At 38.0% G+C, this 15,472-nt stretch overlaps 1 protein-coding gene across 1 annotated transcript in view; it reads left to right on the top strand.

Annotated features, from left to right (window-relative positions):
• LOC145353951 (plasmanylethanolamine desaturase 1-like) overlaps positions 1 to 14,116 on the top strand; it is a 28,972-nt gene extending 14,856 nt beyond the window's left edge. The window contains exons 4-6 of the mRNA XM_080204972.1: positions 393 to 537; positions 8,017 to 8,229; positions 9,284 to 14,116. Of these exons, the coding sequence (XP_080061098.1) occupies positions 393 to 537; positions 8,017 to 8,229; positions 9,284 to 9,405 (480 nt within the window). The 3' untranslated portion in view covers positions 9,406 to 14,116. The remainder of the gene's footprint in view (positions 1 to 392; positions 538 to 8,016; positions 8,230 to 9,283) is intronic.
• The last annotated feature ends 1,356 nt before the right edge of the window (positions 14,117 to 15,472 follow it).

Raw genomic sequence — 15,472 nt, 5'->3', positions numbered from 1 at the left:
GCAGACAAATTGTCAGCGATTACTGATGCATTCAAATGTGTATCTGGTCCATGCGTTCTGCGACTTATTAAAAATTTGTTCATGGTATGTAAACACGACTGGAAAGGCCAGCATTGATTACCCATCCCTTACTGCCCGTGAGAACATGGTGGTGAGCTGCTGCCTTGAACTACTGCAGTGTGTACTCTGGAAGTTGCTGTCTCCGTGATAATAATCGGCCCTGATTGAAATACAATCCCAGACTGTTATGTACTGTGTATGTATTTTATTGCAATATTGAAATTCAGCACTGTTAAAATTGAAATATTATCTTGCAATGTAGGTGTACCTTTTGTGCCAGAAATGTTTACAAGCTGCTAATGCTGTAATTATGTGTTTTCCCCCTCCTCCAGGCTTTCATTAGACCATTCAGAGAACATCATATTGATCCCACTGCTATAACAAGGCATGACTTCATAGAAACAAATGGCGATAACTGTATGCTTACTGTGATTCCCCTGGCTAACATGGCATACAAATTTTTTACTGTATCCCCAGGTAAGTTGATACGACGCATTGATTTTTTTTGTTTGTCAAGTGCAATATGACCAGTGAATAGAACTGATGTGGGTTTAATCAGCATCAGTTTATTCCTTTAAAGACTCCCTAACAGGTTTTATTCAAGAAGTGGATGAGCCATTTGCAACAGGGTCCTGTGTTCCTATCCCAGGATTATACCAAGCTAACTGATTTCAGCAGGGTTCATTATTGATGTTAGAGTTGGCCAGAGTTGCCGTTTGGAATTGCTATCCAGTAACCCTTTCTGCAAGTTTTCAGGTGGGGACTGGATTCAATTTTGTTGTGATATGTTCTACCATCCAGTGCTTTGTTAACAGTTTGTTTGTACTCCCATCTTTTGATGGAGGCATCCATAGTAGTTATATCCCTTATTTGATATCATCTGTGGATGCCTACCTCCAATTTCTAAGCCCGTTTATTTCTAAATATTGACCAGGTCACTAAGAAAATTCCTACTGTTTTCTAGTATGTTGTGGAAACTTTTATCTCCAGCTGACAGGCAAGGCTGCGGTGGGGGAGGGAAGTGGCTTAGTCTGATGCCTCGTCTGAAAGATGGCATTTCCAACAATGAAGCACTTCCTCAGTACTGTGCTGATGTTTCTTTCTAGATTGTGCTCAAACTCTGAGTCAACTTGATCTCACTGACTTGGACTCATGGTATGAGTGAGGCACTCTTTCTGCAGCATCTCTGTCTCTCTCTCTCTCTCTCTCTCTCTCTCTCTTCCTCTGCTCCCCCCCCCCCCCCCCCCCCCCAAACAACCCATGCACTTTCACACACAAACATAAACACACATGATGAGCAATGTCATAGATGATCCTTTATAAGAAGCTGTTATTGAAATAATGCTCCTGTAAATGTATTCATGTCCACAAAACTGTTCAATTTTAATATTAAAACTACTACCAGAAATTTCCCTTTGAGAAGTTTGCCCTTTTTACTATGGCTTGAATTCTGCTTTAGATTGGAGTGGAATATTTGTGTGCTGGGTGTTTTGTGAATAAATATTGCAGGTGTGAGAATTGTAACTTAGTAGTTTTGATTTTTCACCTCTTGTGGGACTAAAATAATTAGAGTGCATGATGGCACAGTGTGTTACATGACAACCAGGTAGGAAATGTATGTATAGTTGCAAGATATACATTGGCCAGAGAATTATTTACAAATAATTGGAAGATATACATTGGCATCAAGACAGAAATTTTTCCCAGCTATTTTCACATCTCTAGCTATTAATTTTCATTTAGTAACTAAAGGTGTTTCAACTGCTACTGAGGAGCACAGATGTTTACAGCAGCAGGGAATATCTGTATAGCCCATTGATTCTAGTCTCAGACACTCCAGCTGTAGTAAACCCAGGTCCATGACATGTTGAAAATCATGATCGCTAGAGACTCAACAATGGGGAAAAACTGCACGGTGAAGCCAACAGCTGTCTTTCTCAAGATGTATAAATCTACTATTAGTCAGGCAGAAGGAAAAAAGCTAAATGTGTAATTGGTTAGAAAAAGATTTGGTGGGGGTGGGGTGGGCAGGCGGAGAATGAACAAATGAAATGCTTACAACAGTGTTTTACGCTGTTACCTCTAAGTCTTCAGGTAGTGTCATGAGTCTGTGTGCCCCTGTTATCTGCCAATTAAATAAATTGGGAGTGAACTGAAAATTAGGTTTGCATACATTATTTAACTCGAGGGTAACATTTGAATGTAATCCATCCTTTTTAACCGAAAAGGACTGTGAGTTCTTATGTGTGTATCTTCACTGTCACGTGAAAGCATTCCTGTTAACGTCACAGAATTAATGCACTTACAGACCTTTCTTTCCCCAACAAATGTGTGACAACGATCAAAGCTACATTTAAAAATGGATTTTTTAGTAGACATCTTACTTAAATCAGATCACTAAGCCTTTCTGATCGCGAAGGTCATGCAATATCTATACGTACAAACAACAATTTTCAGAAACGTTTCACTTGTATGAATGTAAATAAGCCTGAATATTAATTATGAAGTCATTAATGTCTGTTCTCCTTATAGGAAAGGTATAATAGCTTGTTTATAGAAATCTAGTAAACGTTCTATCTGAAAAGCAAGTTTTTCATTTATTCATAGCCTTTATCTAATTTCTGTATTCATTTCTTTAAATAAAGTTATTTTTTGCAAAAAAGCCCCCGGTGAAGTGATCAAACTTCATGATTAGTTGCGAACAAAATTGAGCTTTCTGTGAGGAATTCTCTCCCCCCGCATCCCTATACACACACACACACACACACACACACACACACACACACACACACAAAAGGAGGATTGCCTAGGTGGTCATGCAATGCAGCTTTTTGGCAGTATGAGTAAGATGTAGAACTGTGGATATGGGTTTCTGAACACAAAGGTGCATTCTTCATTTTCTTCCAAATCATTTTTAGGTGACTTACTCTGCTATCTTTTTAATTAAATTTTAAAAAACCACTGATGTATCAGAACTCTTAAAGCCAAGGTCCTTGATGAGTTGGAAACCACTGAGCAATGCCCCTTCGTTCCCTAAATTTCAAATGTTGACTCTGCTTGCCCCCGCTGCACAGCATTGAGAGCATCCATTATGATTGCAGTTCTCTACTAGTGTTTGAAATGCAGTCAGTGCCAACTGGTAATTGTGACATTGGAATGTTTGGGACTTGATTAAATCAACTTTAGATATCATCCCATTTAATTAAACGTTTGTTTAGTTTAATTATAATGGATGTCATTTTGAAGATTCTCTTGTACCTTCATTTCGCCAGAGCAAAAATTACTGAAGAGCACCACCTGCAGGTTTATTGAAGTTTTATGGCTAAGTGAATCTTTTGCGCATTTATGCAATGAATGACCTACTTTCACAGCCTGTAACTTCCAAGTTTATTAGGACACTATTTTGGGTGATTCATGAGAAATTTGCTTTTTAAAAAATGCAAACCTAGCAACATTTATTTTCTGGTTATTAAATGCTTGCAAAGAGTGTTTTACTAAGATATGTCTACTATGGACATTTTCTAAAGGCTTTACGTTAATGTTCTTCCGTAAGCTACATGCTCATTCAAGATAATTTTCTAAAATGCATAGTGAAAAGCTTTGCCCTTGGTTTAATCAGCTTGAAGGGGTGAGAGGAACAACACGTTTTCATGTGCATTCGTACCAAGAAGCTTATCTCTTGAGGGCCCATTGATGTTTCTGTCATAGCTTAGCTTCAGTGAAAATCTCTAGAAAATCCAGGTCATGTTGTATCCATAAATTGGAATCGAGCTCAATAGGGTGAAAAGAGTTCAGATATCTCTGTCATTACAAACAGCCCATGGGTGACTTTTGTTGGATATCACTTGGATTCCATTGAGAAAGTGAGATATGGATTTTCAACTGTACATTTTCTTTGGGCAAGAACTATTCTGAATTTTTTTGTGTTAAGGAAAAAATATGTTGGTCTTGTAAGTATTAAATTTGTATTTGAATTTAAATTTTAAGTTTTTAGTTTGACCACTTATATGGAATTAAAGTATATTTCTTATAGTGGTTCGAATATGATTTAGAAAGTAGTTCTGAAGATAATTTAAGGGTAATGTGATGGAAAGAATTTTAGCTGCTAGAATGAGAGACTTGTAAAACAAGTTATAAACCAGTTTCATGAGAGTGGAAAGTGTAGGCGAAGACATAGGTGGAGCAGGACTGATGGAATGTATAGATGAGCATAATATCTTTGGGATGCAAGTAGATAGCAAAGTTGGGAGTCGAGGAAGCCAGTAAGTGAAGCATTGCACTACTCTCACCAAGTATTCGAGTGCTGATGGGAGCGGTGCGGTGACTTAGGCAGGTAATTTTAAGGAGCTGGAAAATTAAGTACCTTTGGTAATGAAACTTACACTTTTTTAGCAAAATCCCAAGTTGGAGTTCAACCTGAGTGAACTATCATAGAAGTCTGAGGTACATAGGAGCTAGAAAAAAAAATAAAATGTCACGATGTAAGCTCATCCAGAACTTTGTGTAACAGCCCAGGTGAATAGATTGGCTATTAATAAGAAATTTCTTCTTGGAAGATAATGTATCTGTGAAATGCTTTACCACAGTGAGCAGTAGAGACTGGGTTGTTGAGTATGTTCAAAGCTGAAATAGACAGATTTTTTATTCAGTAAAGGAATCAAGGGTTATAAGGATAAGGTGGGCAAGTGGAGCTGAGGATTATCTCATCAGATCAATCATGATCTCATTGGCAGAGTAAATTCGATGGGCTGAATGGGCTACTTGTGCTCCTATGTCTTGTGGTCTCGTGAAGGGATGTGTGGTATGGTGAAGATTACTGCAACTGTTGAAGATATTGTGACGATTTCAGTACAGGCCAGAGTGGAACGGTGAAGGTAGTTCATTGGGCTGCATCACAACATAAGTGACAGATTAAAAAGGAGTAGTCAACATTTTTCAATGCAGGAAAAAAATAATAGCATCTTCCTCTGAGAGAAAAGCCACCCCCCCCCCCCCCCCCCACCCCCAACACACATGTACAACCTAAAACATTTTGAGTTGGCCAGTTTGCTTACTATCATGTTTTGGAGCAATTTGCTATTGTAAATGTATATTTCTTTTTATTTATTCATTGGACATGAGTGTTACTGGCTGGCTAGCATTTATTGCCCATTTCTAGTTGTCCCTGAGAAGGTGGTGGTGAGCTGCCTTCTTGAATTGCTGCAGTCAATGTTCTGTGGGTTGACCCACAAGAACAAGTTATACGCACTGTAAAATCTGGTTGGTGAAGACCAGTCAATTTTAAATGTGTGTTGCTGACTTGGAACGTGGCTTATGGATTTATAATCATAAAATAATGACATCTCAGAAGATGACTATTTGGTCTGTTGTCCTGACCCCCTGAAGCAGCAATTCACCTAGTGCCATTCTCATGTCTTTTCCCCATAGCCCAGCATTTTTTTCTTTTTTTGATAATGATCCAGCTATCCTTTGAAAGCCGGAAGTGAACCTACCTCGACCATATTCCAGATCCTAACCACTCACTGAACAATATTTTTTGCCATGTCACTGTTGTTTCTTTTGCCGATTACCTTAAATCTATGTCATCTAGTTCTTGATCCTCCCACAATCAGAACAATTTCTCCTCATTGACTTCTTCTAGAATACTTTGGTCAAATTTCCTCCTGCCTTTCTCTTCTCAAAGGAGAATGGTCCCAACTTCTCCAGTCTTCCTACGTAGCTGAAGTTCCTAATCCTTGGACTCCTTCTTGTCAATCTTTTCAGAATTCTCTCTAATGCCTTCACATCTTTCCTAAAGTGTAGTGCCCAGAATTGGACACAGTATTCCAGTTGAGGCTGAACCAGTGTTTTATATAGATTTAACAATTCTTCGTTCTTGTAATCTTGGCCCCCATTGATAAAGCCAAGATGCCATATGCTTTCTTACCCATTTTCTTAACCTGTCCTGCCACCTTCAACAATCCATGCACAAATTTCCCTACGTTCCTGCATTTCCTTTAAAGTTGTGTCCTATATTTGATATTGTCTCTGCATTATTTCTACCAAAATGAATCACTTCACAATTCTTTGTATTTAATTCCATTTGTCACTTGTTTGCCTGTTTTCTTTGTCCTTTTGAAGTTCTACTCTATGCTCCTCACGGTTCACAATACTTTGAAGTTTAAAACATCCACAAATTTTGAAATTGTGCCCTGTACATCAAGCTCTAGATCATTTAATATATACCAGGAAGAGCAAAGAACCTAACACCAATCCCTGGGGTGTTCTACTATAAACCTATCTCCAGTCTAAAAACAACAGTTCGGTACTACATTAAATACAAAGATTTGTAAGATGATGAACGGGATGGATAGGATAGAGGTGGAGAGGCTCTTCCCGCTCAGAAAGGACAGTAGGACTAGGGGGCACAGCCTCAAGATAAAGGGGGGGCGGTTTAGAACGGAGTTGAGGAGGAACTTCTTCACTCAAAGGGTGGTGAATCTCTGGAATTCTCTGACCGTTGAGGTGGTGGAGGCTGCCTCGCTAACTATTTTTAAGACGCGGGTTGATGGGTTTTTGATAAGAGAGGGGATTAAGGGTTATGGGGAGAGGGCGGGAATGTGGAACTGAGCCACGACAGATCAGCCATGATCTTAGTGAATGGCGGGGCAGGCTTGAAGGGCCAGATGGCCTACTCCTGCTCCTATTTCTTATGTTGTGTTCTTATGTTTCCTGTCACTCCATCAATTTTGTATCTATGTTGCTGTAATCCCTTTTATTCTATGAGTTACAACTTGTACATCTGTTATGTGGCAGTTTATCACCTTTTTGTAAGTGCATTTACAATACGCCAACCCTGTTAGGTCATCAAAAAAAACTTAAACAAGTTAGTTAAACGTAATTTGCCTTTAACAAACGCTTGCTGGCTTTCCTTAATTAACCTGATTTTTGTATTCTAAATAATTTACTTTTGACCCAAATTATCATTTCTAAAACCTTCCCTATTACCAAGTGACTATTCGGATTATCTTAACACCCTTTTTAGAACAAGGGCAAAACATTTGCAATTCTCCAGTTAAGGTTTTGCTCTGATGGTATTTGCTCTACCTTGTTTACTGCTTTCATTGTAGCTATTGGGGCGGCCTGGTAGCACAGTAGTTTGCACTGCTGCTTCACAGCATGAGGGACCTGGGTTCAATTCCCGGCTTGGGTCACTGTCTGTGTGGAGTTTGCACGTTCTCCTTGTGTCTGTATGGGTTTCCTTTGGGTGCTCTGGTTTCCTCCCACAGTAAAAAGTCTGACAACACCAGGTTTTAGTCCAACCGATTTATTTGATAATACTCACAAGCTTTCGAGGGGACTGCCTCTTCTTCGTCATTCCTCACACAGTCCAGAGATGTGCGGGTTAGGTTGATTGGCCATGCTAAAATTGCCTGTTAGTATCCTGAGATGCGTAGATTAGAGGGATTAGTGGGTAAAATATGTAGGGATATGGGGGTAGGGCTTGGGTGGGATTGTGGTCGGTGCAGACGTAATGGGCCAAATGGTCTATTTCTACACTGTAAAAAGAAGAAGAAGATGATTCCAAATGCAGACTACACTGGATAGGCATGTTTTTTTTAATCAGAAGCTGTATTTTGGACCAGGGTGAGGATGTTTTAGGTGTAAAGTTTGTATCCTTTCTCTCTAACATGGCAGAATTCTGAAGATTCATCTTTTATATAAATACTAATTTCACACCAGAAAAGCATTCACTTTGAACAATAGTTATGAAAGTTGTTCTAAATCTCAAGGGTGATCAAATTAATGTTGAGTTAGTTAAATTTGCAGTCATCTTTAAACCAACTGCTTAAAGTAGTGGTGATTTATGAGAAAAAAATCATGTTGAGTAATGGTGTGATATGAATATATGTACTTCCAAAATGAGTGTCTTTCTCCTTATGTGCTTCTAATGAAAATATATATTTCCTTCTACAGAGGCTATGTATGGTATATATCCTTGGGAGTGCTATGTCTTTTCTCTTGGATTGTTTGTGACACTGACCAACCAGATTCACAAATGGTCGCATACATATTTTGGACTTCCGTCATGGGTCTGCTTTTTACAGGATTGGCACATTATTCTGCCCCGGAAACATCATCGTATTCATCACGTATCTCCACATGAAACCTACTTCTGTATTACCACAGGTCAGCAGTTGGAACCAGCCTGATAATTTTACAGTATATCCATAATGTTATACATTGCCTATTTAAAAACTGAAAACAAAACTGCCCCAGTCTAAACAGCCTTAAACACAGCAAGGAAGCAACCAGAGGGAGGTGCTGTTTTCATAAGAATGAGAATCTTCAGTCCTGCTGTACTACAACACTACCAGAAACAGAAACCTAGAACAGTCAGTTAGAGACTTAATGGGATCAATACGCAAGTGTGTTCCAGGCAACTGTTTCTTCAAAAAAAAACTTTAAAATTTTCATTTGTTTAAATTTTCCTAATTATTGCTTTGTGCACTTGTAGCTACACAGCCACAATCCAAATCAGCTTTCTGATGTAATCTGGCAATCGACTTTTGGAGAAAGGAAATTGGGATGATCATTTGTTGAAATAATTAATGCTAAGACTTAACTTCAATTTTTAAAATTCCATTATGGGTTTTACTATGTCAATGCAATGTCAAATCATTTTTAAATTTACCAGTGTATGGAATAGCCAAGAATCTCCTGTTCTTATTTTGTAGGATTAGCCAAATCCCCATTAGTGCAAACAAAATGCATATCAATTCACCGCCTTGAGAAAGTAGACTAAGAGATCATTTCTGTGATTGGCCATGTCTTGACTTCCCACTTGATCAATCTGGAGTGCATAGTGAAGCCTCAAATAGTTTGGGAGAGGTACTGTTGTACGTTCAACATTGGTACTGCATGAAACCTGGGAACAGGTTTCCCGACTGAACTGTAAACTTGCATGTGGTTCGGAGTGTCTGAAGTGTAGGGAAAATACAAATTATTAAGCAAAATACATCAATAGCTTTTTTGGTATATTTCATGAAGCAGTCAGATATTAAATGGATCCAGTTTGAAGTTAAGTGTATACAGGTTCAGACTCTAGTTAAATGTAATATTTGAAGGAAAATAGTTTTGTTCTAATTAATGATGCCACTTAACATTTTATACAGTTACTAATTTAATATTTGTCCTTTGAAATTCAGAGTAGAATAATGTATAATTTTTAATTTTTTTTAAGGTTGGCTTAACTATCCTTTGGAGAAGATAGGATTCTGGAGAACTCTGGAAGCCATTATCCAAGGATTAACTGGAAATAAACCCAGAGCAGATGATTTCAAGTGGGCTCAGAAAACAAAGTAACCTTGCCAATGTTCTGACTTTTCAAACCACTTTTTGCCAACTAATTGCACCAGCCAAACCTATGACTGCAGTCTGAAAATGATGTACCCTGGAAGCACATTCTATTCCAAAAATGAGGACTCATAAAATTGAAGATGTTTGAAGGAACTTGAAAGCATTTGAATAATGATCCTTTAATGTAGCCATGTTTGTTTCTCAAATTAACATTCACATAATGTAATATGAACACAGTGTATGTTGCACTTGACATTAATGAGGTCAATAGAAATGTGTTCTAGGGACACAATCGTTTAGCTATGGGTATACTGGAATTTCATCTCGGGGATGGAATTGCTACAAAATTGCAGTGTCCAAATGGTGCTTGCTTGTTTTGTCTTCTATAATACTGACAAGGCCTTAAAAATAACTTGTTTGCCAGAAATATTTAACTTTATTATTTGAATGTGTGTGTGTATATAATATATATATATTTAAAATGTAAAACTGCTGCATACTAGTTATTATTGTTCAATTTAAAGTCATACTTTACAAGTGCTTGCATATAGTATTAGGCAATTTGGCCTATGATCTGTTTTTTTTTACCATAGCTGCTTAAAATACAAGAAGGATTTAACTTTTCATTGAGGAGTGGTTCAATATTAATATTTTTTAATGTCTCATTCTGCTGTCCAGTATTTTACAATTTGGAACTATTGTGGAAGCTTTAAGGTTTGAAAACCAAAAGCACCTTGCCACAGGGGTCCAAGGCTTTATAAGATCTAGGAATATAAAACACTTTGCACATCAGAAATTTAAATTTGTTGTTGATTTTTAGTACCTGTTGATAAGATAGCTTCGCGTAGTCCTGTGGCTTCAAATACAATTGCCAAATAACAAATTGAGCCATTCCTAATACCTGCAAATTATTTGTGAATCTGGGTTCTAGAATTAAGGAATATTTGCATTTTACTGGGAAAATTTCTGAATAGTTTGATACCACTCATACCAGTATTACTTCTGTAAATAAAGCCAAGGCCAACAATAATGACAACTTGGAGCCTGCGTCATTAGAAATGTTACCATGATTTGAACTTAAAATGGCTTATAATAAGATATCTCCATTCCTAGGACTAGCAAATTTACATAATTCAGTAAATGGGTTTATTCATTTTAAGCATAGTGAGTGAATTCTTGACTTAGAACTTCCCAAGATTTCAGCTCATCATTTTGATTAAAAAAGTTTATTACATTTTTATCTATTTACATATGATTTTTGACTGGAGGTCCAATCCTGAGTTAATTACTTCCATTTTTTCCCTTCTTGCCTCCCCTCCCCTCAAGTTCTTCTCTCCTTTTCCCTTCCCTTGAAGTCACTTTTTATTTCTCTCCTTTTGGTTACTTTGCTTTTCTATTCTCCTGTCACAATTCACCTTGGGGTCTCCTTTTGTGCCTTGCTTGGCATTCTCTGGCAGTTGAGCAACAACCCAACTGTCCCTTATTACTTTGTCTTCCTTTCCATTCTTCCCACCTCATCCACTATCATCACTTTGGACTCTGGCAATGGACTGACAGTCACACCTCCACATTCTCTTCCATAATGTCCATTCACTTGGAACGGATATTTTTCTGACATTCTAACTTTTACTGAGACTTCTTGCCCCACCTAAAATGCCATTGAGGCAGTGAGTCCCTTATCAAATCAAATTTTTCTTTTCTGCTTCTTTTAAAATCCTCGTTGGCTACTGCTGTTCCCCAGTCTCACCGAGTTTCTCACCAAAACACACTACTTCCTTTATTCCCTCAGCTGTCATTAAAATGAAACCTTCTCATCAATATATGTGATTTTCATCTTGGCTTCCTTCTCTTGCATTCTCAAACACCTGTTGTCCCTAAATCTCCCTCCATATAAACTTTCCTGTTAATATAGTCACACGTTGTCTGGCCTCACGACGTTTATGCTGTTGATCATAGAACAAAACAGCAAAGCACCTTTCCAAATTCAAACTGCTTACCATTTGACTATCCATTCACTATCCTGCTCAATCACACTTTCGCATTAAACTTTCATAGCTGGTTCACAACAGAAATTTTGATCTTTCCTATTCCGTTGGAATCCATTGTCATGGCCCTCATCTTTGCTCCTTCAAGCGCAAGCAGTACAGATTGGAATGCATCCAGTGAACCACTGTTTTACCATTCATCACCAGATCTAACTGGATTACTTTAATGCTGATGGACCGTGTTCTTTGCCACAACCTCCCACTATTCCAGAATTGTCCTGGACAGCAAACAAAATTCAGTTTGTTTCCTTACCTACCAATCATTTGCTTAAACACCTCTTCCTTTCCAAAACACCATCCCTGACAAATGTGAAAAGCTCATGGCCATAGGTTTTTAAATTCTCTCGAGCTCTTTCCTTCTAATCTCTCTCCTCCATCATCATCTTGTTGAGGTCATGTTGCCAATGGGATTCCCTTACTCACTTTAACTAAACTATTGACCATCCAAGTTCCCTTCCTGGTCTGTATGTGGCTGATACTATAAATGGTTCCTTCCCTTCGTCAAGACTGGCATTGGCATCTCTTGGGGCAGGGAGGGGGGAGTGGAATAAAACCTCATGACTATATCCTTGGACACTAGAGAAGAAAATAGATTGAAGGGAGTAAAGTGATTGAAGATGTCACATGTTTTGTAAAATTATGCCTATATTTCCTACAAAGCCATGTTTGAATATCCCAAACACATTTCTGTCAGACTACACTGAAACAGCGCTAATCAAAATTCACAATGTTAATGTAACTAACTGTGGCGCATTATCCTTCGCTATACCTTTTGAAACTTTTGGCCCCTGACATACATTCTACCATCTCACCTACTACATCACTTCCCTCGCTATTGTCTTGAATTGAATTAGACTGCTGGAACCTGTGGTATTCCAGATGAGCTGGCAAACCCATGCATGCTCTATTAGAAAGGCCACTTACACTCATTTTCAACATCACCTCTGCCTCAGTTCCTCTTCGGTTGAAAGCCTGATGTCTTTGCCCTAGAAAGACTTGTATCGTGGAGCCTGGTGTTGGCAGGGTTCCATCCTTCAAGCCATAATCTTCAACTTGCCCAAAAACTCTTGCCAACATTTTATCCAATGTAACCTTTTTTTTGGGGGGGGGGGGGGTGCGGCTGGGAGAAGGGGTGTGTGGACAGTTTGTTTAACTGTGTCACACCTTTCGAATGTCTTTTTGTATAGCTGCACATGTGCATTAATTTGTGCACAGCCTACATAGTGAACTTTCAGGCTGCCCTGCAGCCATGCGGTTTGCAGAGAACCTCAATCTAATCCCACATCAGACCCTGCTCATCTATCATCACCACATTGGTTGGTTCCCTCAATTCCTCCAATTTAAAATTCTTAATATCTTGTTTAAATCCCTTCATGGCTTTGCCAATTTGTCTAACCTTGTCTGCTCTCAAAATTTTCTCAAGAACTCTGTTCCTCTGATTCTGGCCTTTTATGTATTCTGCCCTCAGTACTCTTGCTATCCAAATGAGTGCTTGTAATTTCCTTCCTAAACTGTCTGCTTCTCTGTCTTATTTCTCCTGTTGCTTCCTTCCCCCACTTTAAGAACTTCCTTGCAACCCACCTCCTTGATCAAAAGTTTGGTAAACCATACTATTAAGTCCTCCTTTGACTTGATTTTGAAGGGTATGTATATCTATGTTAAAAGTGCTGTGTGAATGCAAGTTGTTGAGCATTCTTGCTCATCTTCTGGTGAGCAAATATGTAATTTTTATTTTAAAACATTGAAGTGCCCAAAGTGATTGATTAGCTATGAAAGGGATTCAAAATGTGTATATAATTTAGCATTCAATTTTCTGCCAGCTTATCTTCCTGAGCTTTAGCAGAACTTGTAGTAGATAAGCCTTACTGTTTTGTATCACTTTCTCATTCCTCTTCTCGCTCTCATTTCCTGGTCAATAATGTTTTTGTGTAATTTTTTAATTCATTTTTCTAGTGAGCATGATGGTTACCAGCAATACATTTAAATAAAATTAATTAAATGTGACTCTTATTTATGGCCTGCAAAAACACAGACAGTATATAAATCAACGTTAAAGGTTATCGAACAAAATATATTTGAAGGAGTAACTCTTAGATGTATTACAAAGTTAGCATGAAATTCAAGGTATATTTCACTGACTGTTTAGCATTTGAAATTAAATGATTTGTTTTCTTCAATGTCTTTTTTTCCCTCCAATTATCTGTTTAAAGCACTTTGGCAAATTGACAATAGTATGCAGGGTCTGTGATTTTGTTATGAAGTATTTTCATGCCGTTGATTACATGTTTTGATTTTATTTTCAAGATTAGAGTTGCAAACAAAGCTTAAGACCCTGCTAGCCATGTTCAGTGAAAAGGCTGTATTCTTCATCTGGCCTCTTCAGTTGTATTATTGGGACCATTCTGTTTCCTTCGCTCTGATCATGCATACTTTAAAGTCAAAATTCTGAAGTGTTAGAAGGTGTCCAGTGCTTTGATATTTTTTCCACTCCAAAAAATTTTTTGTTATATTTTTGTGCTACGAGAACCTGATCCTTATGATATGCATTCTGCCGCCATTAACTTCAGAATGTATACTATAAATGTGACACTTATGGGAAAACTTATTGTAATTTTATAATTTGTGAAGTAAACTTAATTGGATAAAATAAAGATCCTGCGATCAAAGGCAAACTGTGTCCAACGATCTTATTTGTGCGTGAAGGGATGTGCCATTGTTCCTTTATATAAAAAAAAACTTGATTTACTTAGATAAAAGCAAATTATTGCAGCTGCTGGAATCTGAAACCAAAAGAGAAAATGCTGGAAAATTTCAGTAGGTTTGGCAGCATCTGTAAGGAGAGGAAAGCGCTGATGTTTTGAGTCCAGATGACCCTTCGTCAAAATACAAAGGGTTTGACAAAGGGCCATCTGTACTCGAAATGTAGGCTCTTTTCTCTGCTGGCAAATGCTGCCAGACCTGCTGAGATTTTCCAGCATTTTCTCTTGATTTATTCAGAATTGCATTCCAATGCACCTTTTATATTGTAAATTAAGGGCACTATCTTGTTCACCTAGATATATTAAATCATAAGTTTTTGAATTGTTAGCCAAAGTTAATTAAAGTTAGAAGGTTTCCAAGAGGAAAATAATTTTTGAATAATCAATATCTTAAACATATTTGTACTGCAGACCTGTGTGGCCACCATCTCTGGTACTTTATATACACCTGTGTTGGTGTGATATCATTGCAATGTTTCAGCTTGACCTGTGGTCTCATCTATCGATTTCAGCTGGATCTTTGCAGGTCAGATACTCCAGAAAATCTCCCTGAAAATTTCAGTCTCCATGATCTTACCTTAGATTTAAGACATGAGTCATATGTTGGAATTTGTGATGGCAGATGAAGTGAAGATTGATGGAAGACAGTGTGTAATAGATGCAAGTGATTGAGTTTTGGATAAATGGCCATTTTTAAATTTTGGTGAAATATGAACAACATGATTTCAGCTTGATTATGTTGAACTGAAAAATTATTCTTGTTCACCCAATCATGATGGTGATTAAGCAGTTGGATAACACTTTGATGGAAGAAAGGTAGAATGAAGTGTCATTAATTTACAATATAAAAGGTGCATTGGAATGCAATTCTGAATAAATCAAAAGAGAAAATGCTGGAAAATCTCAGCAGGTCTGGCAGCATTTGCCAGGAGAGAAAAGAGTCTACATTTCGAGTACAGATGGCCCTTTGTCAAACCCTTTGTACTTTGACATGTGAAAAAAAAGACCCATGTCTGCAAATGATGTTGCTGAGAGAAATGTGCATAGGAGGAAAAAGGAGCCAAAAGTGGAGCCTTGGAGTACTGTGCAGGGGCATAACCATTACAATTGAGGCAATTGTTTTTCTGTGACAAGTAAAGATGGAGCCAAGTCGGGACGTGATCTTGGAAAGAAAGATTAATGAGGAAGCAACGATTGGCTCTGTTCAGTACCACAGTGGGGTCAAGGAAGGACGGTGTCCCCAATAAATATCACAAAATATATTGGTAT

This window comes from Carcharhinus amblyrhynchos, chromosome 16, assembly GCF_965287045.1.
Source record: "Carcharhinus amblyrhynchos chromosome 16, sCarAmb.v2.hapA, whole genome shotgun sequence".
NCBI lineage: Eukaryota > Metazoa > Chordata > Chondrichthyes > Carcharhiniformes > Carcharhinidae > Carcharhinus > Carcharhinus amblyrhynchos.
The sequence above is the reverse complement of the archived record's forward strand: the minus strand, read 5'-3'. Positions and strand labels throughout refer to the sequence as shown.